General features: G+C 45.9%; 1 protein-coding gene across 1 annotated transcript; it reads left to right on the top strand.

The window, feature by feature from the left end:
* The first annotated feature begins 12,498 nt into the window (after positions 1-12,498).
* Positions 12,499-16,452, top strand: LOC135375337 (uncharacterized protein K02A2.6-like). The gene is made up of 3 exons (XM_064608066.1): positions 12,499-13,399; positions 13,622-15,553; positions 15,632-16,452. Exons 1-3 carry the CDS (start codon positions 12,499-12,501, stop codon positions 16,450-16,452), a joined length of 3,654 nt encoding a protein of 1,217 aa, XP_064464136.1.
* Positions 16,453-27,746: the final 11,294 nt, after the last annotated feature.

Below are 27,746 nucleotides of genomic sequence, written 5' to 3'. Positions count from 1 at the left end.
CCTACAGATAGCAATGCAAGCGCTGCTACCTTTATTTTTTATACCACTATTCCACGCAATAGTACATAAATGTAGCACTCGTGTCACATGAAAAGGCACACACAAAGAACTTACTTGTCAAGTGGGATCCCTGGTTCAGAAAAGCGCGCGCGCACGCGCGCACACACAGACATACACTCACATTTTCACACTCACAAACACAAAGTCTTCTCACAACCACATAAATCCATATTATTCCTCAGGTCAATAATTATCCTACCATCGTCAAAAGATGGCTCACTCTTGTATGCGATCGCAAAGCGATAGGTCCTCGTTCCGGATGTAATAGGATATCGCCACTCGACCGACGAGAATCAAAAAAAGAAAGAAAGAAATGCACGTTCGCTATACCTCCACGAAGAAAACGGTCCCGTGCTTCTACGCAGCGATCATCATACAGGAGTGAATTGTCTTCTTCGTTTTCCTTTTATTTTCATGCACCCATATATTTTGCAAGAATACTATAGAGACCCAACACAGCAGTGCGCTCCCATCAACACACCTTGGGCTGACCTTACACACCCGAAGCCTTTTCTGAATACATTCTGCTGGCGCTGGAATAAAAAGATTTATCGCCAGGGTACAACAATGTCAGCTCTGCTTCCGTTTAAAGTGACAGTCCGGTCGAAAACATAGGTCTGGGAAACACCGCCTTATGATTTCTAATACTCCTCACAACAACTGTGCAAAATATTTAAGAAGAAATCGTATCGCACGATTTATAATCGATTTTTTTCTATAGCGCAGTTGGTCCTGAGTAAAGGCAGCAGCGAGCTCTCGCGTCACGTGCATAAGAGCAATGCCGCACGTGGCTTGCGGATGCCTGTTTGCGCGATAGTTGATTGTTGCGTGCTAGCATTTGCCCATTATGATGTTGTTGAGTAGTAATCACGCGTTATGTAGACTAAAATGCAGAGTAGCGTCAATGTAAAGACAGGTATCACGACGTAGCCTTCTGTTCAGTACACTCATAGACAAAAACACCTCTCTGCATTACCAGCAACGGCGCAGTCCTCCGCTCCACTTTGTCCATTGGGGACGTCATGCTCACGTGACGGCTGACGTACATAGAGGATCCTTGGGGCAAGGAGTATGCGAGGGAGAAAAACGAAACCGGATGTCTTCAGAGGAGTATTTTTTATTCGATATCTCGAAAACCACGTCATTGTGTGAGCTGAAACTCTCCACACAGCATGTAAGCCTCCGTGGCAGTTGGAAAAAATCAACTTCCGGTTTTCCCGGACTGTCCCTTTAAGTGATAAAACAGTGCGCTCACTCGGGGTAACGGATCGCGCGCGCGTCCAAACCGCGAGGCCCGCGTGGCGCTCGCACGGGATATCGCGCGCGTCGCGTGTCGAAACCGCGAGAACGGGCCCGCGTGCGGCTCGCGTGGGGCGCGGTTCGGGCGCACTGTTTTATCACTTAAACGGAAGCAGAGAGCTGACATTGTTGTACCCTGGCGATAAATCTTTTTATTCCAGCGGCAGCAGAATGTAGTCAGAAAAGGCTTCGGGTCTGTAAGGTCAGCCCAAGGCGTGTTGGTGGGAGCGCACTGCTCTGTTGGGTCTCTATAGTATTCTTGCAAAATATATGGGTGCAAGAAAATAAAAGGAAAACGAAGAAGACAATTCACTCCTGTATGATGATCGCTGCGTAGAAGCACGGCACCGTTTTCTTCGTGGAGGTATAGCGAACGTGCATTCCTTTCTTTCTTTTTTGGTTCGCGTCCGTCGAGTTGCGATATCCTATTACATCCGGAACGAGGACCTATCGCTTTGCGATCGCATACAAGAGTGAACCATCTTTTGATTATGGTAAGATAATTATTGACCTGAGGAATAATATGGATTTATGTGGTTGTGAGAATAGACTTTGTGGTTGTGGGTGTGAAAATGTGAGTGTGTGCCTGTGTGTGCGCGCGGGCGCGGGCGCTTTTCTGAACCAGGGATCCCACTTGACAAGTAAGTTCTTTGTGTGTGCCTTTTCATGTGACACGAGTGATACATTTATGTACTATTGCGTGGAATAGTTGTTTAAAAAATAAGGGTAGCAGCGCTTGCATTGCTATCTGTAGGATACACCGAGAGCGTTTTTAATGGAATTGCCTCGCGAACCTGGTGAAGTATTTGTTTTGAGCAGGCTATTTTATGAGAGCCGGTCCTGTTGCGTTGCATTTGATACGCTTTCCTGAAGCAGTGTGCTTTGTTCTTGTAGTGTGGTTTACGCCTTTATCAATAGGAATGAATAGAAGTGTTTGTTTGTTTGTTTGTTAGTATGTGTCTGTCACGTTCGTAGCGCTGTTCAAGCTTTATTTGCTTTGCAAAAATTCAGATTTTATGGTATTAAGCTGTTCGAGTGGAAGGGACTTTCCCTGCTCACTTAAGATAAATTGTGTATCCCTGTCCTGTGCTTTCTTCACGCAGGGACAATGCAAATGAGTATTTAGCGGCAATAATTATCTGATAGATGAAATGGGTGTCTTTGTCACAGTTTATTAGCGTGTGCGTCGATATTTTATTTATTTATTTTTTCTCTCTTATAGCTATGCGAGCAAAAGTGCGTGTAATTTTTCGCTGCTCTTTTCTTATTTTCTCTACTTTTATGTAGAAGAAAGCCTCCGGCGTAAAAGCTGAATAGTGTTCTATCAGTGGAAGTGGGGTTGTTTGTTTGATTTTGTTGGGTGTTCGATATCTTGACGAAGTAAGCAGTGCTTAATTTTGCAGGTTTTTGAGCAGAAATGCTGGTATCTGAGCACGGAGTAGAAATTTCTATATTTCTGTGCTCCCTAAGAAAATTTGTACGTCGTTTTCCAAGCAGACCGCGTTTAGTTTATGCAAAATAGAAAGAATGAAGTTGTGTATGCTCTATGATGATCCGCCGCAGGCTTAGCCCTTTTCCCCGATGAGCAGTGCTTTGTATGCGATGTCGCATGACTGGACTTGTTCGGTAGTGTTGCAATTTTTACCCTTCGCTAATATCTTGTTGCTGTCGTCTTGTGTTAGACGTTGAGCTTCGTAGCGATGTGCGGTAACGCTACGATTATTCCTGAGCGCTCCGTGTGTTTAATGCGTGGTCCTCTGTGCGTGCGTGCGTGCGTGTGCTTTTTTCCTGATTTGTGACGTCATCATGGCATGTCTGGTCTTGTTTAGCAATGTTGCAGTTCTTCCCGCTGCTAGTATCTTGTTGGTGTCATGTTGTGCTAGCCGCGTGGCGATGTGTGGTGACCGGAGGTGTTAAGCCTTTTCCCTGCTCACCTAAGGAAATTTGTGTATCCCTGTCCTGTGCTTTCTTTGCGCAAGGGCAATGCGTCTGTGTATGTGGCACTATCAGATACCAGACATGAGTGTCTTTCTCTTAGTTTATTAGCATATGCTTCGAGTTTTCTAAGTCAAGCACAAGTGTGCGCAATTTTTCGCTGCTCTCTTCCTCAAATCACCGATTTTACGCAGAAGAAAGTCGCATGGGCAGCTGAGAAGAGGGTTTCTCTGATTGTTTGTTAGATGTTGTTAGGAGCTCGGTATGTTTAGGAAGTCAGCTGTTAAAGGTATCCGTGAAGAAATGCTTGCATCTGAGCGCAGGATAGGAATTGCTGAAGCACGGCACCCTCAGTGTAAATTAATTATTTTGGATGTGAGTCTGCTTCACTGCATGACAAGGCTGAAATGGGAAGAGAGAAAAAATTGGAGCGCTTCATTAATAGCGATCCAAGTAATAGGGCAATTATAGTTTCCATGGAAAGTAGAATGTTAATGAGCTCCTGAAATTATTGTTTTGTAGTAGTTTTTCTAAACTGCAATGCAAGGTAGAAAATCATTAATATGGTAGGAATGCCATCATGTTCCCGTAAAGCCGTTCTGTCTTGTGCTTTGGCGTGCGCGAATGGAACTTTGCTCCCCGGCTTTCCCGCCTTTTTGCTCGCAGGTGTAGCCTCAGACAACGAATGTATGAGCATAGAAAGGGTCATGTATTACATAAGCCTGGAGGTGATGTGGAGTGGACCCACTTATTATTTTAAAGAGCAGTGGTAGTTTACTGTAATTCTAATGACCATGATGAGCTTTTGGGGTGAAAATCGTTCATATGCAGGGTGCTTTTTGTTGAATTTTAATGAGAGCATGAATGTCATTAAGAGTAGGACAAAGGAAATAATCTTGCGATTCAATAAATAATAGGAGTCTTTGACGCTGTCTTCTTCTTCAGACAGGATGTGATGACGTCACGCAGTCTGTAGCAATGCATGGACCGTTACTTGAAAAAAGTGTAGCAATAGAAAAATCGCGCCTTTTTACCCACTTAGAATTTGCTGCAATAAGTGCATAGCATGGCGGATAATGTTCGGTGTCCCTCCCCTTATTTTTTGTCGGAAACAAAGTCGTTGAGTAAAGCTACTGGTCGCTGGCTAGTACATGTAGCTGCCTATCTTAATATATTGAGAGCTTGGTGATTTCACGCCGGATCAGGCAGGGTGGTCCGGTCGACCTCTTCAATTTTTTTTCTTTCAAACATATTTTAAAGCCTTGTCCCTAGGAGGCATATTGGCGCTGAAAGAAGTTGAAAATAATTTGTGGTTATTTTGTAATGCGATATCGTCCAGATGTGGGCATTTCGACCATTGCACTTCCTTCGTAGTTTGATGCCGCGCATCATCATAACATTTTGACATATTCAGCTGAATTTGTTTTCCACGTATTGTCTGGGGTAGGTAGCACTGCATACGAAGTTCTGAAGATCCTAAGGTTTGCCTTTGAGGAGATAAAAAATCGGAAAGTTGCCTCATTTGTAAAATATGGTACGTTTTGGCAGTGACGGCCAGTAGTTAACTGCATGTAGTTTAACTACTACCTAAACTACCTGGATGTAGTTTAGAGTAGTTATCAACTACTAAACTAAACTGAAACCGCACAGGCTGGCTACATGATCGATCTTCGTGGCTAAGCCAAAATATTTTACGATCCACAGTGGCGCAGTCGGCACCCACCATAATATTTGTGCGTGGTGCATTGACCTGTGGCGCAGGAGCCTGAGTGTAAATGGCGTACATGGTCCGTCGTAAGCGGAAGCTTTCACTCCATAGAAAATATTTCCGCGGCAAGCTCTTTTGTCAGTGCATAATATACAAGAATGAGGCAGTGGTCTTTACGACAGTATGTGAATTAAGCGACGTAGGCACAAGAGTATATTTTAAATATCGTTATCACTGCTTAGATTGGCAGAAATCCAGCGAACCAGTAGAGGTGTAGGAAGGGAGTTGCCTCAGGACAGAAGCCGCCGATATTTCGAACAGAGACTGTTCTTCTTCTGCGCCCAGAAGAAGAACACTGTCTGTTCGAAATATCGGCGGCTTCTGTCCTGACGCAACTCCCTTCCATTATCACTGCTTGTGATTCATATTTAGGTGTCCAAGAACGCTACAAGGGATTGGTGTTGATGGACAACGTTCAGTAGTTATAGATGTAGTTAAAATACATTGCAGTAGTTAAAGAAGTAGTTTTAACTACTCCCCTGAAAAGTAGTACTAGTTAAACTACTCAATTAGAGTTAGCTAGTAAAAGTAGTAGTACTAGTTAAACTACTCCTTGCGAAGTAGTTAGTAGTGATAGTTTAACTACTGTAGAAGTAGTTAGTGGTCATCACTGCGTTCTGAGAACCTCACAACTCGTCCCTCATTTGTGATACCGAAAAGTAATCTGCATCATTGTGTTCGTCTCGAAATGCCCTTTCTTCGCATAGCGAGTACATCGTATTGTGAATTAGGGCAACGGCCCCAACAGTCTTTTTATGAGGGGTGTCTATGGAAAATACGTAAATTCCACAGCGCGTATCCCATATACACACATACATAACCTCACAACAACCGAATTGTGAGGTTCCCAAGGCGTACCATATTTTACAAATGAGGCAACTTTGCGATTTTTTGCTCCTCAAATGCAAACCTTAGGACCCTCAGAACATAGGATGCAATGCTACCCACGTGAGACACTAGATGAAAAGAAAATTCAGCTGAATATGTCAAATAGTTATGAAGATACGTGGCGTCAAAGTGCGTAGGAAGTGCAGTGGTCGAAATGCCCACATCTGAACGATAATTCATTGAAAAATAACCACCAATTATTTTCAACTACTTTCAGTGCCAATATGCCCCCAAGGGACAATGCTTTAACATATGTTTGAAAGAAAAAAAAAATGGAGACGTCGACCGGACCACCTTGCCTGATCCTGCGTGAAATCACCCAGCTTCTGTTTCTCCCTAGCAGTAAGAAAGTGTGGTACCCTGTGTAAGGCTGGTGCACCGCGATGCTGTGCTCTGCTCTCCATAGGATTTATTCCTCCAGAATGCAAGAAGCATTACAGAGTTGTTTCTTTGCTATGACTATAGTCTAAAAACTGAGTAGTAAAGAAAGTCCACTTTGATTACAAAATGTTATACTGGTGAGACGTAAAATGATTAGTGGGTAAAATGGATGCAAGGCGTGGTTCCAATCATGATTTGTGCACGGAACAAAGAAATCAGTGTTAGATTCAACATGGAAATTGTGTGCTTTCTCTCCCTTTTTTTTCGGTGATGAGTAGTACAGGTGCGGGACGTGCATGTGTCAGTATGAAGGACATTATGGTGCAGCGAATTTATGTGGTATATATTTTATGTGAAAAACACAGGCGCACAATTCTCTGGTGCATTGTGAGATTAGTGCAGTGATTTGCCGTAAACTAACCTTCTCATTCCTGCATGCATCCCCCGTGGCACTAGTCTTTAAAATGAAAATATATACTTGCTTCACCGACGACGTTGCTGATTCTTTCATTTAACACATCTTGTGATTAGAACTACCTGTTGAATTGCTTGGCATGTATTTCCTGGAATAATCTCAGTGACATTTGTGATTATATGAGTGAAGCATGGTTATTTTGTAACCAAACATATTCTTCTTTACAACAATATTAGACCACATCTATAATGACGAACACTCTAACATCATTGCGTCTTCACACAGTCACTCCACACAAAATCATCAATGTCTAACAAGATTTAAATCAAATATGAGTGATTTAAGGTCTTTATGACCAGTATAAGACCTTAAGAGATTTCTTCGCTTGTATTGGAAAGTACTCAGCCACCACTATAAAGGTGTCTCTACTAGTGCCACGATACTGAATGTGTAATGTGTGTGCATGTGGAGCTGCATTCCAATGGTAGCACTGTCGTACTACATATACTGCATTTTCTTTCTTACAGGAGTATACTGTGTATCAGCCCTGCAGGGGCAGCAAGCTGAAGAACAGAGCCACAACCTACAAAGTTCTAGTGATTGTTTCGAAAACAGCAGAAGTGTAAGGGAACATTTTACTTGGTAACCAGATACACTTAATGTACTTTGCAACTCTAAGATGTTGTTTTGGTCGCTGCAGATTCAACAGACTTCACATATTTTCCACCCTTTCTCTGTATGTACAATAAATGCTTGATCCTGTACTCTATGACTTGTGTCATACATTACTGCCTTGCACACATGACTTGCAATTCCACTAAAAGAAGACACACAATTACACATCCTACAGTGCTGTTCTCAAATTTGTGGGAATTGATGCACTCCACACTTCAACCAAAAGTCGACTCTCTCATGTGGCCATGAAAGTTACGGGAAAGAGCCGGCAACATAGCTGCGATTAAAATCCCTGTAAATTTTACGACTGCATTTTTTGTAAGACACTGTAATTTTCACAGGAAAAAAAAAACAGCATTCTGGTTACATCAAAATTACCGTAAATTTAACGGCAGTGCTTCTCCAGAGTGGCCGTAATTTTAACAAGAAAACTCCGGCAACATAGCTGCCATTAAAATATACATAAATTTTACGGTCGTTTTTTTACAGTGTAGCTTGCCTGAAAAGATGCCTACTTGCTTGTGTAATCCAGGTGTAAAGTGCAATCTAGGCTCCTCTAATTCACGCATCAACGTTCGTGCATGAAGCACAAAGTTCGTTGTCTCCGTCCCTCAGTCGTTGTGTCCAGCCTGCCGGTGATCAGGACCACTGGGAATCAGGGCGAAGATGAACGAAAATGTGTTAGACAGCCTCAGAGCAGCAAAGGTTGAGACTGGGAGATACCCGGGTTCGAATCCCGGGGCCGGCTGTGCTGTGTGGGGTTTTTCCTGGGTTTTTCTCAGACGCTTTCAGACATATGTCGGCACAGTTCCCCTAGAAGTCGGCCCAGGACGCACATTTCCCCAGGGCGTCAGTCGTGACGTTGCCCACATACGTGAGGCCGACAACCGCAAGCCCTTTCACCATCACCACCACCGCCACCAAGGTTTTTGACTCCCGCGTCTCAAAATAGTTCCCCGCAGGGTGAGGCTTTTTGGCGTGGGCTGGGAACGAGAGTTCCGAGTCTGGACGAATCGTTTACTGTATTCTCCGCCGGCTATCAGGATTCTGTTGACACTGCAGTTAATGCTTTGTCCTGCTGCTCGCCTGTCAAATTTGAGTCTGTCGAACTCTGAATTTGTGTCATGTCACCAAATGAGTTCCCAGTGTTGCTTCCAGCTATGGTGGGCACCGCTATATTATGAACATTGCCGCGAATATCGCCATTCTCCTGCAGCTGCCTTGGTTGTGAAGTCGTAGAGTTGAAAAGTGACGATCGACGAAAAAGCCTGATTCCGATACCGTGTGGATGTGTTGTGTTTGTCCGTCTGTATCTGTTTGTGTGTGTTCCAGCCTCAGAACCGTTGAATCGTGAAATCGGAACCTGCCTCTGGTTTTCCTTCTGAGCCTACGTTCTGATAAACTCAGGGAACAGGTACTGGACAGACTCTCAAAATGCATTTCTGCAAACAAGCTGCATATGAATGTGAAGAAATTGTTTGTTTGTTTGCAAGAATAAAACTATTTTCTCTCGGATTTATAACTTGAGTCAACAGAGGTGCCCTAATTTTTTGTAACAAGCATACGGTAGTCTCAAAGTGTAACAAAATAAGATTCTAATTTCAGGAATATCCACATTGATTCGCGCACCTTCCTAGACAACGATTTTCCATGCAAAAGCTGCAATCTAGACATAATACTGTGGTTCGAGAGTGAAGAAGCAGACGGTCAGCTTCCTCCTCTAGACCTGGCGGCGCACGTAGCTGCCACTATCCTAGTCGCTAAATCCTAGTGCTCTTGAATACTTGGTCTTTCTTAGTGTGATTTCTGTTTCGCAGTCTTCAACTATAATCTTCTGGGGGAGAGCTTTTTCAGGCTCTCGCGGTTTGAAACAGCTTTCTCTCCGTACTCCCCTTCTGCCCTCTCGCAGGTGCAATGTCTTTTCGTGGGAACATGCATGGTCGGAAAGCCTCTGGCCACCCAAGATCCGTTGCTGAGCCTGGGGGGTCTTCCAGACGTTCCCGTTCCCCATCGAGGCCGGGTTCCGGGACACCTTTACGAAGGTCGGTGTCCACGTGGATGGTGGTCTCCGCTGGACGTCCGGTAGGATGGGCTTCCCGGTCCAAGTGGCAGTCGCAGCCTCGCCCTCTTCGAGGTGAAGACCCCAGCAGAGTGCCGCTTCCCTTCCGGGGGTTAACGTTGGCAGATAGGCACCCCAACGATCCCCCAATCCCGCTCTCAGAGGATGAGCGTCGACAGTTGTGCCAGCTGTGTGGCGTTCCTGAGTTACACCGTCGCACTCATCGTCGAAGCCAGCTTCATCTCGCCAAACTGGACGCTACCCGGTGTCCCGTTGACATTTCCTCCGCTATCGCCACCATTCAACGTTACCGCCCTGACCTACTCGTCAACCCCGGACCTTTTGGCCCCAATGCTGCTCCCGGAGCCCCAACCCGGACGACACCCGGTGTTTTCGTAGCGTCCTTCCCTCGCAGGACAGATGAGGACGTAGTCCTGGACATGTCGGATGACGAACTATAGACGGTTGGACACTTTGAGGGTGGGGGAGTGTGGGCACTTCTTTCTTTTCGGTTTTGTTTATTCGATGCAAGGTGGCGAAGGTGTGAGCGACGTAGGAGAAGGGCGTGGCGAGTGAGGGGGATATAAGCACACGGCGCGTGTGGTTCGCGTGACTTGGTTTTTTGGACGAGGCTGCACGGTTGGGATCACGCCTGTGTGACTGTGTGACAAGGTATGCGATAAACCTTTGTTGTTTGAACGTTTTGCTTGCTGTGTCTTCCTTGGTGACGGAACGGACGAGCTGGCGCCCCGAGGTTGTGGAAACACAGGTTCCCACAAATGGCGCCCAGACGTGGGGCCCGAGCTCGTTCGTTCGATGACGTTTACGGCGGTCGTGGGAGTAACATTTAGATGATGAGGTCAGGTTCAAGGCAACCAAGCACAGGCGATTTGGCGGTGTCTGTCGTGTCCTCAAGGGAGTGTGGGCACTTCTTTCTTTTCGGTTTTGTTTATTCGATGCAAGGTGGCGAAGGTGTGAGCGACGTAGGAGAGGGGCGTGGCGGGTGAGGGGGATATAGGCACACGGGCGCGTGTGGTTCGCGGACTTGGTTTTTTGGACGAGGCTGCGCGGTTGGGATCACGCCTGTGTGACTGTGTGACAAGGTATGAGATAAACCTTTGTTGTTTGAACCTTTTGCTTGCTGTGTCTTCCTCGGTGACGGAACGGACGGGCTGGCACCCCGAGGTTGTGGAAACACAGGTTCCCACAAATGGCGCCCAACGTGGGGCCCGAAGGTAGGGCCGGAAGCGGGGGTGGCACTGACGGATAGCCCGTGCTATTCGCTGCTGCTCTGTTGCAGTTGGTTCTGCTCTGCTGTACAGCTCTTGCAGGGCCCGTACGAATTCTGCCAACGTCTCATCTGGATGCTGAGTACGTTTGTGCAGCTCCTCCAGGATACGATATTCGTAATCCGGGGGAAGAAATTCGTTTTTAAACCGCTGCTTGAAGTCCTGCAAGGACGTGAACCTCGACTGCAGTCGAAGCCAGCGGGCGGCGTCTCCTACCAAAGCAACCTGCAGGATGCGTAGGATCAAGACCTCGTCTGACTTTCAATCGGTATACCCTGAGAAGGTAGGAACAGGGATTGTCAGTCGGACGGGCGCTTGTGCCTGCGGCGGCGAAACCAACCCGGCATCATGGCGTCGCGTCATCAACGAGCACAACTCTGCCATACGTGACAGAAGCTCTGCCGTTGCTGTGGTGTCTGACTGCGGCACTGCAGATACCGTAGTCGACGTACCTTGGGATGGAGGCACGGCAGGTGCCTTCAAATCGTCGGCCGGTCCTCTCGGCTCCGTAGGGGTCGGGGCGACGTGTACCGGCCACTCCTCCGAGTGGGACCGTTGGGGTACCGGAGCTTTTGCTCCGCTCCGGAGGTTGTACCCGCGTGGAGGCGTACAGTCCATCAGCTGTACGGGTCAGGCACCGGACACAACTAGAATACTCAAACAAAACGAGCAGCAAAAATGCTGCCCCAACAAAGCGAGATACAAAGAAAAAAATGAAAGAACACAAAGTAATTGAAGTACCACAATCCGGCGGTATCACACTGAAACAAAACTTGACACACTAAAATGGAACGAAAAAAATAGAACGTGCCACGTCCTCCACGTCATCGAACGAACGAGCTCGGGCCCCACGTCTGGGCGCCATTTGTGGGAACCTGTGTTTCCACAACCTCGGGGCGCCAGCCCGTCGTCGACCGGCTCAGACTGCACCTGGCACGTCCCGCCGCCCCTACGGCGATCCCCGCAGCTCGGACGGCTCGGGAGAACTTGGACGCCGCAAGGTTGGACCAGGCTCGCCAGTACAACCGTGGACGACGGAATCTCACCTACAGCGTCGGTGATCTTGTCCTTCGACGGACTCACCCGCTTAGTGATGCGTTACGTGGCTTTGCAGCTTCGCTCGCAGATAGGTGGGATGGCCCCTTCGAGGTAAGTGCGTGCTCCTCCGGCCTCACTTACAGCCTTCGTCGTTGTGACACGGGCGAAGAAACGGGGCCAGTACACATCTCGGACCTGAACACTTACCACCTCCGAGACCCCGAGAGTGAAGAAGCAGACGGTCAGCTTCCTCCTCTAGACCTGGACCAGGATCCTGTTCCCGGACCTTCCAGGCGCTAGTTTGCGTCCCCGCAGGCGGCGCACGTAGCTGCCACTATCCTAGTCGCTAAATCCTAGTGCTCTTGAATACTTGGTCTTTCTTAGTGTGATTTCTGTTTCGCAGTCTTCAACTATAATCTTCTGGGGGATGTGATAGAGCTTCAGGTGACGAAGCTAAGGTTGATTTTGGCTCGCTCTGAGGGTTGTTGCTTGTGTGCTTGTTTGCTGGTCCGCGCTGCCTTCCAGTCGCGGTTCCACCTTGGAATAAACGTTGCTGTTGCTACTCAATGTCTCTACTGGTTATCACAACTGGCGACGAGTCTGACCTTCTACGATGCTAGTAGCGGACGAAGAGTAATCCAGCTCGACGAGTGGAGTACCTCAGGGGCTTCGCGGCTTTCGTGGACCGGGAATGTTCGATCCTTCGAAGGAAGAATGGAACATGTTTCAAGTGAGGTTCCTCGCTGCTATTCGGGTAGGGAGAGTTACCGCCGACGCCGACAAGAGAGATCTCCTCATTTCTTCGTTGAGCCCGGAAGTTTTCAAGCGCCTGTACAATCTACTGCAACCCAAGGACGTTATGGAAGTTTCTTCCAGTGACATCATGGCAAAGCTGTCGGAACATTACACACCGAAGCGGTTCAAAGAATTTGAGCGTTTCAAGCTTTTCTCGTCTCGACAGGAGGAAAACGAGTCGGTAAAGGACTTTGTGGAGAGACACTCAGCCATTGTTGGCCGCTGCGAATATGAAGGCGAGAGGGACACCCGGGCTTGCTCGTTGTTGACAGCCTTCATCGTTGGCTTACGGGATCCGAGGGTGCGAGCAAGACTTGTCCTGGAAAAAGTGTTGACGTTGGAGTCAGCCATTCGCTTGGCGGAGAGTTCGTTGGCGGCAGAAGCAGAGTCACGCCAGCTTCATTCTGAAGTTCCTGTCCACAAGATTGCGGGACCAGAGACCGTCCGTCGCAGGTGTTTCCGCTGTGGGAATACCAACCACGAACCCGATGCATGTAGATTCAAGAACGAAGAATGCCACTCTTGCGGGAAGGCTGGTCATATAGCTAAGATGTGTCAGAATGGACGTGCATCGATGTCCACCGGGAAACACAAGCCCAAGCACTCGAGCAGAGTCAAGCTAGTTACGGACGTGTTGCTGGCAGATGAACAGGACGGACGATATCTGACTTGTAACCTTTTGGGCAAGGATATCACACTGCAAGTGAATACTGGGTCACGGGCCACGTTGCTGGATGACCGCACGTTTATAAAGCTTGGGAAGCCGAAGCTAGAGTCTTCGCCGTATCGACTACGCGGTTTGAATAAGGGCGAAATTCCACTTCGTGGACAAACGGAATTGGATATTTCGTTCGGAAACCGAACGCAAAGGTTGCAGGTGTTGTTCACACGAATGGAACACACGAATTTACTTGGAAGAGAGTAGATTAGGCGACTGGATATCGACCACAACAGGCTGTTTGTGGGGAGCGTCGGTATTGCCAAGGAGTCACTAAACGAGATTTTGGGAAAATTTTCAGCGCTCTTCCGCCCTGGCCTCGGAAGGTGCACCAAGTTGCAGGTCCATCTTCATGTACGTGAGGGGGCACAACCGAAGTTCTTCAAACCACGCCCTATACCTTTTGCCACAAGACAGGCAGTAGAGACCGATTTACAACGTCAGGTGAAGAATGGAGTGTTGCAACCGGTGGAGGTATCAGATTGGGCGACACCAATCGTGGTTGTGCCCAAACCAAACGGGGCCGTCCGTGTCTGCGGAGACTTTAGTGTCACGGTTAACCCGCAGCTGGCCATTGCACAATATCCCATTCCAAGGCCGGAAGAGCTCCTGGCGGTTCTCAACGGCGGTGAGAAATTCACGAAGCTCGATCTCTCACAGGCATACCTTCAAATGGAACTCGACGAAGAAGCAAAAAAAATGCTGGTTATAAATACGCACAAGGGTCTCTTCCAATTCAATCGTATGCCTTTCGGGATAGCCTCGGCACCTGCTGTTTTCCAGCGCACGATGGAGCAAGTTATCTCAGGACTGCCGTCTGTGGCTTGCTATCTCGACGACATTATTGTCACGGGCCGTAACGACGAAGAACATCTCAGCAATCTGTCTAAGGTCCTAGCAAGACTGCAAGAATTCGGATTCACTCTGAAGCGGGAGAAATGTGCTTTCCTGCAAACCCAAGTGGAGTATCTCGGTCACATCGTGGATGCCGACGGATTTCGGCCCTCTCCGAAGAAGGTGTCAGCGATCCTTAACATGCCACCGCCCAATCAAGTATCAGAACTACGTTCCTTCTTAGGCATGGTTCAGCACTATGGCAAATACTTGGAGGGCCATGCGGATGTGTGTTCACCTTTAAATGATTTACTCAAGAAGGGAGCGTCGTGGTGTTGGACTTCTGCGTGCGTCGAAGCCTTTGAGAGCATCAAGAGCATGCTAGCATCAGCGAAGGTATTAACACACTACGATCCCACTAAGGAAATTTTCTTGGCAGTCGACGCGTCTTCCAAAGGTCTCGGAGCAGTTATCTACCACCGGCTCCACGGGGTAGACAGACCAATCGCGCACGCGTCAAAGACACTCACAGTTGCAGAGACAAAGTATGCCCAAATTGAACGAGAGGCCTTGGCCATCATTTTCAGCGTTAGGAAATTCCACCAGTACCTGTGGGGCCGGAAATTCGTGTTGTACACCGACCACAAGCCCCTTACGGTAATTTTTGGGCCATCAAGAGGTATCCCTGTAACGACAGCAAGCCGGTTACAGCGTTGGGCACTCATCCTAATGTCCTACAGTTTCGACATCCAGTTCAAGGGATCGTCTAAAATTGCGAACGCAGACGGTCTCTCCCGGCTTCCGGAAGGACCGGACCATGAATTTGACAAGGCTGCAGAAGAGGGTGTTTTCAGCGTTGGTACGGACGAAATTTTTGCGGTCCAAGATTACCACATGTCAACCCTTCCAGTGACGGCTAAGGACATTGCCGCTGCCACACTTGAAGAGCCCATGCTAACAAAGGTAGCGAAATATGTTTCACGTGGATGGCCAGGTCATGTTGCACCGGATCTATCCCCGTTTTACCAGCGGCAGACGGAGCTAACGATGCACAAGGGCTGCATACTTTGGGGAATGCGCACAGTTGGGCCAACCAAGTTGAGGCACAAACTTCTGGATATTCTGCATGACTGCCATATCGGCCAATCGAAAATGAAGATGCTTGCTCGTTCGTATATTTGGTGGCCTGGTCTAGATAAGGACATTGAATCCAGGGTCAGGAACTGCGAGCAGTGCTCGGCAGTGGCTGCGCAGGAGATCCCTGTTCCCTTACATCAGTGGGAGCAACCTGACAAGGCGTGGCATCGTCTTCACGCGGATTTCGCAGAGCTTCATGGGAAGCACTATTTGATTGTTATTGATGCCTTCAGCAAATGGCCCGACATCATCCAGATGACTGGTACCAATGCTCTGAAAACGATCAGTGCTTTTTAAGATATTTTTGTTTAAAACGGACTACCGGAAGTTCTCGTCACAGACAATGGACCGCCATTCACAAGTCAGGTCTTCGAGGATTTCTTCAAACAACGAGGAATACACCACGTCCTCACTCCGCCATACCATCCGCAGTCAAATGGTCTGGCGGAGAATTTTGTGAGAACTTTCAAGACTGCTCTACGTCGGTTCGAAGAGGGAGGTGACACGGACAAACTTCGTGACTTTCTTTTTAAATACCGAGTGACCCCGCATGTCACCACAGGCCGCCCTCCTTGTGAGCTGTTGAATAACAGACACTACCGTTCTCTACTTGATCTCGTCCGTCCATCTGAGGTGACGTGTTCTGGAAGAGATAGTCTGGCACGGGAGCGTCAAAAGCGAAATTATGACAGACGAACTCAGGACAGACAGTTCTCTGTCGACCAAGGAGTCTGGATGTTGGACAACTCCAAGAAGGGACACTGGAAGACAGGGACGATTGTGAGCAAGCAGGGCTCCGTCATCTTTACGGTGAGAGATGCCTCTGGGAAAGTTCACAGAGTCCATAAAGATCATCTGAAACGGAGAGAAACTGTGGAGTCCTGGAGATGTTCGAAGAACATTCCCGCTTCCGATGTACGATGTCGCCCTGCAGCGATTGACGATCCTAACGAAGAGTTTCCCTTGCCGTTTCCGGAAGTGGAAGGGACGTCAAGCGAGACCTTCTCGCAGCTTTCTCATTCCGACCGCCCTCATATCTTATCGACAGAAGCGGATCACAACGTCAGTCGCGCTTCGACGGAGCGTCCGAGCGCCGTCACGGGCAGTCGTCGCTACCCGTTACGCAGTCGTCGTGAACCAGACAGATACGGTGTTGCTTAAAGGGGGAAGTGTGATAGAGCTTCAGGTGACGGAGCTAAGGTTGATTTTGGCTCGCGCTGAGGGTTGTTGCTTGTGTGCTTGTTTGCCGGTCCGCGCTGCATTCCAGTCGCGGTTCCACCTTGGAATAAACGTTGCTGTTGCTACTCAATGTCTCTACTGGTTATCACAGGGGAGAGCCTTTTCAGGCTCTCGCGGTTTGAAATAGCTTTCTCACCGTACTCCCCTTCTGCCCTCTCGCAGCTGCAGTGACTTCTCGTGGGAACATGCGTGGTCGGAAAGCCTCTGGCCACCCAAGATCCGTTGCTGAGCCTGGGGGGTCTTCAAGACGTTCCCGTTCCCCATCGAGGCCGGGTTCCGGGACACCTTTACGAAGGTCGGTGTCAGTGATGGGCAAAGTACCTCAAAATTATACTTAAAGTAAAGTACCAAGTACCTGGCGTCAATAGTACTTCAAGTACAGTACAAAGTACCCAATTCCAAATGTACTTCAAGTAAAGTACAAAGTACTAGGCAAAGTACTTCAAGTATTCATCAAGTACATTCTCAATTTAATTTGTATCACTTTGCATTTCACTGTTTAGTATCTGTGTCTTGCTTTTTTGGCAAAACTTTAGCGAGTATTCTTGACAAATGCTCTGAAGCCATAAAGTCCTAGGTTAAGTGCTAACCTGTGAATATGAACTTAATCAAATGTCATAATTTGCAGTTACATGTAGAGAAGTAATCAGTTAGCTGTGCTGTGATTATGCAAAATAATATTATACCCTGACTGATCCAAGATCACCCGCCTAGTGTGGTGTTCCGGTACTAATCTTTTGCTATAACAGGCTAGGAAATTTCAAGGGGGAAAAGTACAAGCCAACAGAGATTATGTATTTCTGGGCATTCCTTGCTGATTTTTGAAATACAACATGTTTAAAAAAGAATATGAAGAAAGTAAAAAAGGATGAAGCACAATGTAAGCCTTCATTTGTATACGACTGTGATCTGCAGCAATGTAATCCATGTGACCAAATTAAAAAAAAAACATAAAATGTAAAAATGAAAGCATTTGTGTCTATCAGAGTGTTCATCATGTAATGCAATCACGCATATAATGTGATATAAAATTATTCTTAATTGCCAATGAAGGAAACAGTATAAAAAGCGTAGAACCATGCATTGGGAGAACGGAAATTACAATGGACCAAGTCATTGTGCTGCCGGTTGCAGTGTCATAATGTGTGCGTGTCTTTGCATTCCATTCGTTTTACATAATCACAGAAGCGTTGACACTTTTTCAACATTTCAAGCCTCTCAACAATAGATTTGCTTCAACAAATGGGCTCTTTAAAAGCACAAAAAATCTTTTTGGTAAAATGTCAGACTGGTACTCTTGGTACTGCATCCTACTAAAAGCGTTAAAATGACGGCAAGAAGGCGAAAACTCAGAGATAGCACTATCTGTGTGTTTTCGTCTTCTTCTTGTTATTTTAGCGCTTTTAGTAAGGTGCATTTTTTACGCTCTTTTATGATTTTTTGTCTGGGGTCCAAGTTTGGGTACTTGAGTACTTGATGGGAAAGTACTCAGAAAAAAATACTTAAAGTACGGTACAAAGTACACGATTTAAAGTGTACTTACAGTAAAGTACAAGTACACAGAAATGTACTTAAAGTACTACTTGAGTACTTGATACTTCAAGTACTGCCCATCACTGGTCGGTGTCCACGTGGACGGTGGTCTCCGCTGGACGTCCGGTAGGATGGGCTTCCCGGTCCAAGTGGCAGTCGCAGCCTCGCCCTTTTTCGAGATGAAGACCCCAGCAGAGTGCCGCTTCCCTTCCGGGGGTTAACGTTGGCAGATAGGCACTCCAACGATCCCACAATCCCGCTCTCAGAGGATGAGCGTCGACAGTTGTGCCAGCTGTGTGGCGTTCCCGAGTTACACCGTCGTACTCATCGTCGAAGCCAGCTTCATCTCGCCAAACTGGACGCTACCCGGTGTCCCGTTGACATTTCCTCCGCTATCGCCACCATTCAACGTTACCGCCCTGACCTACTCGTCAACCCGGGCCTTTTGGCCCCAATGCTGCTCCCGGAGCCCCAACCCGGACGACACCCGGTGTTTTCGTAGCGTCCTTCCCTCGCAGGACAGATGAGGACGTAGTCCTGGACATGCCGGATGACGAACTATAGACGGTTGGACACTTTGAGGGTGGGGGAGTGTGGGCACTTCTTTCTTTTCGGTTTTGTTTATTCGATGCAAGGTGGCGAAGGTGTGAGCGACGTAGGAGAGGGGCGTGGCGAGTGAGGGGGATATAAGCACACGGCGCGTGTGGTTCGCGTGACTTGGTTTTTTGGACGAGGCTGCACGGTTGGGATCACGCCTATGTGACTGTGTGACAAGGTATGCGATAAACCTTTGTTGTTTGAACGTTTTGCTTGCTGTGTCTTCCTTGGTGACGGAACGGACGGGCTGGCGCCCCGAGGTTGTGGAAACACAGGTTCCTACAACTTCAAGCACTTTGTTTTCACTGGTCTTTGAATACCCTGGAAACTAAGAATGCCATTTTCTTAACTACCGTGAAATTTTCTCACAGAAATTTTTGCATCTTTTTTATTCACGTGGATATACAGTGCAAATTCTGGTTATCAAAAGTCGGAACTGAAGAAAACCAAGCGCAATAAGTAACTGAAATCAGAAGTGCGAGAAATGAATAGCAGCCTCTGTTGTATTTGTTTTCCTTCCTTTCTCTCCTATGATCTTCACATTCAGAAATCCCGAAGTACGTTTATTAGCAGATCACTCTTTTTGCAAAGCACCCACGCCAAGAAGAGGTCTAAAATGGACGGTACCGGCTACTTCACCGTATGGTAGCCTTGCACCTATTTTTACAGCTTATAAATATTGTGCTTAAATATGAAATCGTTGTAAAACTTGCATCCTGCGCGACATTACATTAAATGTGCTGCTTGCAGTTCTGCAGCGTTGTTTCTTCTTCACGTTCAAGTGAAAAGGCAAAAAGAACGTTGCAAGACTTACTCTCACACAACCATTATTTCGGGGCCATGTCCTCGCACTAAATGGTCACGAGCATACTTTTGAAAACTATAGCGGCACATAGGGAAACCGACGTTGCATTTGCACCAACCTTCTATTTCCAATAATTAAACGAGACCTAATTAGTACATCCACTTGGATGTAGAACATGTTGTCATCCCTTATAACCGCAAAAATATGATTTCTCTAAGAATAAAAAAATCAGTTCATGGACAAGCTATATGCACCGCACCTAGTAGAAATTAACCAGCGCTTGCTGAAAATATACTGGTATTTGTGTCTTATGTGATGTATGGCCCACATTTTCTTTTTGACCAGCTATGCCAGTGTGAGACCTCCTAAGCCAGACTAGCTAATTCGTCATCTTTGTTCTCCATGCGGTCACATATATATGTTACGCTGCAAGGAAGCTAGCTGGTACCACAGTAACAAACATGTGAATTAACATGAACTCAACCACATAGCAGAGTGAATAAGAACCACCATTATTGACTTAGTTTGCTTGGTCGATGGCAACTGAACGTGGCATATTTTTTTCCTGACATTTTTTTTATAGGTTTGTTCCATCTAAAAACAGGATCCATACACTGAGCAGCAGAGCATAATAAAACCCTCCATAAGCATCACTTTGCCTCTTTGAAGTTGCCTTTGCGCCATTAAAAATCCTAATCATCATCATCATCATCACCTCTTTGGCTTTTGCAAGCGTGGCTTGGCCTCCACAAGCATGACTTTGACATAATTCCTTTGTGCCGTGATAAACGTTACTATGACTGTGTTCGCAGTACCATTTAAAACGTTGGCACTTATAGGGCTAGATTGCAGCCCCCTATTATGTGTAGATATTCTGATGCCTGCAGAGCTGCAAGCTGTTCTTCCGGGTGAAAGAAAGCTTGAAGACTGCATACGTTGTGGCTCACTGCCAAAGAGATGCGGTTAGAGAAGAAATAACAAAATGCACATAAAGCACAGCGAGGCATGCTGCACCCAGGCCACAAGGAGGTACAATTAATTTGAGTCACCGTCTGTTAATGCAGCAAAAACACCTATTTCCACTGAAAGAAAGACTATGGGCTTTTTTTTCTGTTGTGGTTGAAGGGCACATGAGATCATAATAAATTGTTTCCAAAGGCTGTTACGTCGCATTCTGACATGATCTGAGCCAATATGGTCAGCTGATGCTATAAGATCTACAGAAAACACATGCCAGCAGATTTCGAACATGCTATAGGAGAGGGTATGCCCTTGAAGTGATGAGATTTGTTCACTTTCCAGATGACTTCAGGTATGTGAAAACAATCACAAATGTTAACAAAGCTGTTATGAAGCAGTGACTGCAATTAATCTGTAGAACTTCGCAGAACAGTTGAATGCAGAATTTGTTCAAAGTTTTCTATAGCGTCATACAGATGGGATATGAATGAGCCGACGAAACATATTTCTTGGGTGAGAACAAATACACCTGTAGGTTCTCAAAATGGAAAAGCAGAGCTTCGATTTTCGCAGGAGAGAGGCATCTTTTATTTTTTTTGCTTCCTAGATGGCCTCAACTGACGAACAAGCTGCAGCACATTATGGTGACATTTTTTTATATTTTTTTAAAGAAAAATAAACCTGTAGATTTTCAATATGTTGCAGGAGAGGACTAGTTATACAAATAAGGGAAGCTTTCTTTTAGACGACCTATATGTGAATATACTATCTGAAAAAAAGTAGATTTTTCCAAGTGCTTGATATTCTCAAACACATGGTTAAACAATGAATATAGATCAGCTTGATATTTTTATGTGAAGCTAATCACAAGCAATCAGTTACAAGCATAAATAATGTGGGGCTCCTTCAAGAATGCTAATTTGTGAGAAATTTATTGTAAACTTGACCCCAAATGTGCTCCGTTCTTGAGTTCTCACCACATCACCGGATTTATTCTCATTCTACATACCCTTTGGGATGGCAGACCCGTGCTTCCCCTCTAACACCAGGCAAGGAAAGCGCACAAATGATGTATAGGTAGATGTCGGAAGGAAGCTCGTAAGGGACAACATCATATTTCGGCACAGTTTAATGCTCCCCATTGTTCAGGAAAACAGTATGATGATTTACATTCGGTATATGCATCGTCTAAAAAATGCACACAATTTTTTTCAGTGATATTTAAGAGAGTGAAGCTACATCTCTGGCTGGTTTTGGCTGGAAGAGCCCAGGTTGACAGTTACACAAGCTGATGTATGTCAGCATTGAAAATATAAAGGAAAAAAGGCAAATTAAAATGCCTCACTCAATTTACTACTTTTCATAGCTTACACCTTGACAGGTGTTTTTTATCCTAAAATGGTTTCATTGCCAAAATCAACGAGAATGACCGTCATCACATTAAGAAGTTTCAACTGTATACCAAGTAATAACAAACATGTGCTTACTTTTTCTGCAATCAAGATGTGAATTGCATCGTTGAGTTGCAGGCTTCAGTGAAAAATCACTGCCTGTGATGCTACTGCTGAGTGAGTATGGCACTGCTAGTGACGCAACATGTGATTCCGTTGTCTTTCACCCCACCCCACGTTATTTCGTGAGCAATTAGCATCAGAATCAATCAGCTTGCATGATGCACTTATGAAGGGTAATTTCATGTGTGCCAATAAACATACTGCAGTGCTAATTTACAATGTAGTTTGTGGCTTTGGAGCACACTCATATCCAGTATGCCACGTGAACTAGAGCAGCATTTTCTGCCATAAACATTAGATGAGCGAAGACCCCAAAAAATGTAAGCACTGTTTACGTGCATTTGACAACCTGCATTTTTATTACTGAGAGCCTCTCTCCGAGGAGGGTGGTTGTAGCTAGAGGGAAAGGGTGCTGGCAATGTGGCACATGTTCATAAGATGTAGAACCAGAAACACACAAAACAAAATTGACAGCATATCATGATCTCAATCATGTCATTGTGTCCGTGTTTCTGTCTCCTGTTCTGCATTTGTTAATCTTTTTGTGTAGTTGCTGGATTTTAGCCCAACAGCAGGGGTCAGCAATTAGAGAACATCCAGAACATGCAAGGCATACATTTCCTCATTCCTCACATTCCTCATTCAAGTAACGTTGAAGAAGTAACCATGCGAAGAAACAATACAACAGTGAAGCTGGCTTCAGTAGAGTACAACATGTCACATGTAACAATATACAGTATGCCTCAGTGTTTCCCAAACCGTGTGTCAGGACCCCCATTGAGGCCGCGATAGCACAAACGGGGCCCAAGAGAAAGCAGATGAAGTGAGCGCAATATGCCACAAAACCAAGGAAACTATCTGTCTACGACTGGATTATATTGAAGTTGTTTTACAAAAATGCAAGTTCAGTTCAGCGCACAATCAGTCGGGAAACAAGCTAACTTGCAGCAATGCTTTCAATCAAGTGTGTCGCAGTATTCCTCACTGTATCATGACGAGACCGTGGACCTACATCAGACGCTACATGCACGAACTAGCATAACATTAATATTTATTTATTTATTTAGTTCGAGAACCCCAAGGGTCCGGAGAAAATTACATGAGGGGTGGGAACTGGAGCGTAAGGTACATTTACAGCAACTTGATAGAAACAAACAAACAACCAAAAAAGAACAGAATTAGCAGTAAGTAAAGAGGAAAATAAAGAAACGACGACAGTAAAAAATTATATGAAAACAAGTATTAAAGCGTGAAACAGGGAGTTCGTTCACATATGTACAGATAATTAACAAATATGATAAGGGGGAGGTGAAAAATTTCAAAGCAACTGACATACAAGCGTGGTGGTCTTGTGGGTGGAGTGAACGGGAGAGAGTGTTACAAAATACTGTATGCTCGATAATAGTTGTGAGAGGTGATGGGAGGTTGTTACATTCGATGGCAGTTGAACAAAAGAATTATCTGGATAATGCATTGCTATTACAATGAAAGCATGTGACCTTATTAGCGTGGTCGATGCGAGGAAAAATGACACTCGAGCAGGTGATGAGCGATTGGTGCGGTGGCAAGATAAAAAAGAACCAATGGAAGAGGGCTAACTTGGCAAGACGGCGACGATGTTCGAGTGAGTCGAGATTAAGATTTGATTTTAATGCGGTTACAGAGGTATCGAATTAGTAGTCGTTGGAAATGAAACGGGCAGCCCGATTCTGGATGGCTTCTATGGCGCCGCAGAGATACTTTTGGGGAGGGTCCCAAATAGGTGATGCATATTCCAGCTTGCTTTGTGCAAGAGCCGTGAAGGTTAGGAGCTTAAGATGGAGGCCGCAAACCTGAGGGTGCGTCTAACAAAGCCTAGGGAGCAAGAAGCGTTAGTTATTATGTGGTTGATGTGCTCTTTCTAAGTTAGGTTGGAGGAAAGGTGGATTCCAAGATATTTGTAAGAATCTGCTCGGGTTAATGTGATATCACTTAGAATGTAGGGGAAGGGAGGAAGACAGGAGACCCGTCTTCGAGAAAACGACAAAATGCGACGCTTTGCAATGTTCAGAGGCATTTGCCACGTCATTGCAGCAACGCCGGATTAGTTAAAGGTCGCTTTGTAAGGTTAGTTGGTCAGAAGGAGAGAGGATTTGCATGTACACTACACAGTCGTCAGCAAAGAGACGAATCGTGGAAGATATGCGTGAAGGAAGGTCATTTATATAGATAAGGAAAAAGAAAGGGCCGAGGACTGGACCCTGAGGGACACCAGAAAGCACAGGTACATCTGGGGATAGGTGGTTGTTGCAAGTAACAGATAACGTACGATTAGTCAGAAATTGAGCTCTCCAACGGACGACATACGGGTCGAGGTTTAGCAGATAGAGTTTGTATAGAAGCTTAGAGTGCGGCACCATATCGAAGGCCTTGCGAAAGTCTAAGAAAATGGCGTCAGTCTGATGATTATTGTCCGCGTGGAGAAAGATGTCGTGAACAAAACTGGCTACTTGAGTTTCACACGAAAAGAGCTTTCCAAACCCGTGCTGCAAGGGATAGAAGAAGCATTTTTCTTCAAGGTACTTAACTACGTTGGAGTATGCGTTTGAGAATTTTACATACTATAGAAGTGAGTGAAATGGGCGGGAGTTATTAACGATGTGGCAGATGCCTGATTTGTGAATAGGGACAATCTTCGCCCTCTTCCAGTCCTGCGGTAAAGCAGAATCATGGAGTGACTGAGTAAATATGCAACATAGAATCTTGCTGGAAATAGATCTCGTGTTGTATGGAACATTCGGGTTAATAGAGTCCAGACCAGCACTTGACGACAGCTTAAGTGACCCAATGATTTTAGAAATGCCAAGAGTGCTGATATGAATGGGGACCATAGGTGAGGAGGCGATTACTGATACTAATGGAGTTTGGGTGTACCCGTTATCAGTGTTGAAAACGGATGAAAACAAGGAAGCGAAAGCGTTGGCGCAGTCGTTGTCGGCGGGTGTCAGTTTGACTGATAAGGTGGGATTTTTGCGCAGGTAAAATTTTTCAAAATTGTGTTGGTTTATTCGTCAAGAGAGGGGAGGTCGATGGTAGAGAACCTATGTGTCCCTTCCTTGATCGAGCGCCTGTATTCCCTTCACGGTAGTGAAATTTAGCCCGTGATACTTCGTCGGCAAGACACTTTGCCTTCCTGAATAAACGCTTTGTCTTGGTTAGCAAGATTTTAAGACTTTTCGTGAACCAAGGATTGTGATCATAAGATTTCACTCTTACCTTTGGAACATTGTACTCGGTAAGGTAGTTTATGTTGTCACAAAGGGGGACCAGTTATCCTCAATGGAGTGAGGTGAGGTAGCATGAAAGGAATTTTCATACAGAGCTTCAAGACCCTCGTTGATGGGTTGGAAGTTAGCTCGAGCGTAGTCGTATATGGTTTTATCGTTGAATTTATGAACATTTGGACGACTTGAAGAGATATCTTAGAAGATGGCCTTGTGGTCACTGAGACCATCAGTGACATGCAAAGAAGTGATGTGCTCAGGATGGGAGGTTAAAACCAAGTCAAGGGTTGACTGCGTGGCATGAGCCATTCGGGTAGGATGTGGAACGACATGCGATAGATTAAATGTAAGGCATAAATCCGCAAACAGTGTCTCTTGTGAACTCCGGGAAAGATTGCAGTGGAGCAAGTCCCAATTTATTGACCGTATATGTATCAGCGTATATTGAAGGTATATATTACTGTGTATGTATCAGGGCAGATTTCAAGCTTCCTGGGCGCGCAGAGACGGTGATCTCAGTATCTCGCGACGTAACAGACGGAGAAAGGCACCGGCTGTCACACACACAGCCATCCCGAAGGCTATGCGCATCCCCCGTTGTTGATGCACCCACGAATCCACAGCAAGACTGCCGAAGCTCTCCCACTCGTATTAAGTACCTGTAGCTTGAACTACAAACAGTTTGGTGCACACTCCACAAAACGAGAACAGCTGATTTCATGGGCGCGGCCATGCGAGCCGAGAAGGACAGTTCAACAGAGGAGCACTTTTAGGGAAGTTCGAACGTGGCGCCAGTCGTCGGTGCAACAATTTCCAGAGTGAACCGAGCTCGATCAGCTCAGATAGCGCTTCTTTCATTTTTTTAGTATTAGTTATTATTATTTTTGATTCATTTCCAATTCTAATTCCAATTCCATCTCAACCGCTCAGCGCGCTGACACTAGTGCAACGTAGAGTCAATAAATCTCTCGCTTCCTCGCTTCCCTAAGGAGAAGAGTACTTGAAGTATATTCGTGTTTTGTGATTCCTTTTTCCCCCTCTACGTTCCAGAAACATACGGTTTCTGAGTGAAGACAATATAGTTGCGAGCGCAGTTGACATACAGAAGTGTCCCGTACCGTGAGGACCACCACCCCCACCACCCCAAACGCGCACTCTTAAAAATGAACCTCACCACATAGCACGCTCCTAGCCAACCATCATCTCGAGTGACATCGTTCTCTCCCCTGATTTGTTGAAAACGGGAGGCGTACGCCTTTTTGTGACACTTATGTAGAAATGTTAATTGTCACAAAAAGGCGGACGCCTCCCGTTTTCAAGGAATCAGGGGACAGAACGATGTCACTCGGGATGATGGTTGGCTAGGAGCGTGCTATGTGGTGAAGTTCATTTTGAAGAGTGTGGGCGCCAGGGTTACGGTTTTGGCCCATCTGCATGTCAAAATTCAGGGATGGATATTTTAATACACGTACGTGTTTCAAATTTTTTAAACGTGGTGTGGATTTTAACTAGGACAGTCTCCCATATCGGTATCTGGTTTTTGTACAAGACCTCCTTATTAGAGTGAATTAATGAATTTAATTGATTAGTCATCCTTAGGTGAGTCATTATAGTCATTCTTGGAAAAGATACGCGCCCGTAGAAATCAACTGTGAAAATGATGTGCTCTCGTGACTTTTTTATAAAAATTTGTCCAAGCTGAAACACACACACACACACAAAATAAACGGCGTGCCACAAACGCATACTTCGTGATCGTAGCCATTTTTAATAGAGATTTTTTAAAAATAAAACAACTAGGACTACGTATACATTAGTTTCGCACTTACGCGTATGCGAGTGGAGGAAAACCTTATCTGCAAGGTATTCTGGCATTCTAATTTCCATAATTCAAGATGTATTTTTTGAATTTTTTTATGAAGCTGTTTTTCTTTCTTTCGAGAAACAGAAAGAACAGAATTGCTGGCAATCGTTTTAGATATGAGGTGAATCCTTCATCTGTATGCTTCAAATTATTATCCACAGAGGTGACATTTGGTTTTAGTGCACCGTTTCAGGCTTTCCATTATGGAGATACCTCGCTCGCACCAACTCGGAAGTCGGCAAGGGGGAGCGAGCCCTAACCTAACCTAAGCTGAAGGAGAGCACTGCGGGACATGGAGTTAGAGATTGAGAACTACGGCATATACAAAGAGGTCCTCGGAGGGAAAATTCGGGGTGGGGGGGGGGGGGGTGGCAGAGCCAGCACCGTGAATACTCGAGGAGTGGTGGACTGTGCCCCATGCCCCCACATGCCGATTTATACCGAAACTAAACAGGAGCAGCTTTCCAATGTAGGGCTCCTGAACGAAGCGACAACAGTAAAAAACAATAAAGAAAAAGAAAAATGAAACAAAGAAAAGATAGGAAGGAAGCACAAAAAAGGTATATTCGCTTGAACCGCAACGGGTAAAAAAAACATTGCAAACATGTTTTTCTTGTGCCGGCCATCGGCATTTAGCAGCCTTCCTGAACCCTGATGTGGATTACAGGCCAAAATAATGA

This window comes from Ornithodoros turicata, unplaced genomic scaffold (genome assembly GCF_037126465.1).
Source record: "Ornithodoros turicata isolate Travis unplaced genomic scaffold, ASM3712646v1 ctg00000857.1, whole genome shotgun sequence".
In the NCBI taxonomy this organism is placed as follows: Eukaryota; Metazoa; Arthropoda; class Arachnida; order Ixodida; family Argasidae; genus Ornithodoros; species Ornithodoros turicata.
This window is presented reverse-complemented; position numbering and strand designations above follow the sequence as displayed.

Bases quoted from the DNA above. Each gene is read 5' to 3' on its own strand.
- LOC135375337 (XM_064608066.1), top strand. From the start codon at position 12,499: ATGTTCGATCCTTCGAAGGAAGAATGGAACATGTTTCAAGTGAGGTTC. The intron at 13,400-13,621 runs GTTTGAATAAGG...GAAAATTTTCAG, and splicing joins TTCGCCGTATCGACTACGCG to CGCTCTTCCGCCCTGGCCTC. The intron at 15,554-15,631 runs GTACCAATGCTC...TTCTCGTCACAG, and splicing joins CGACATCATCCAGATGACTG to ACAATGGACCGCCATTCACA.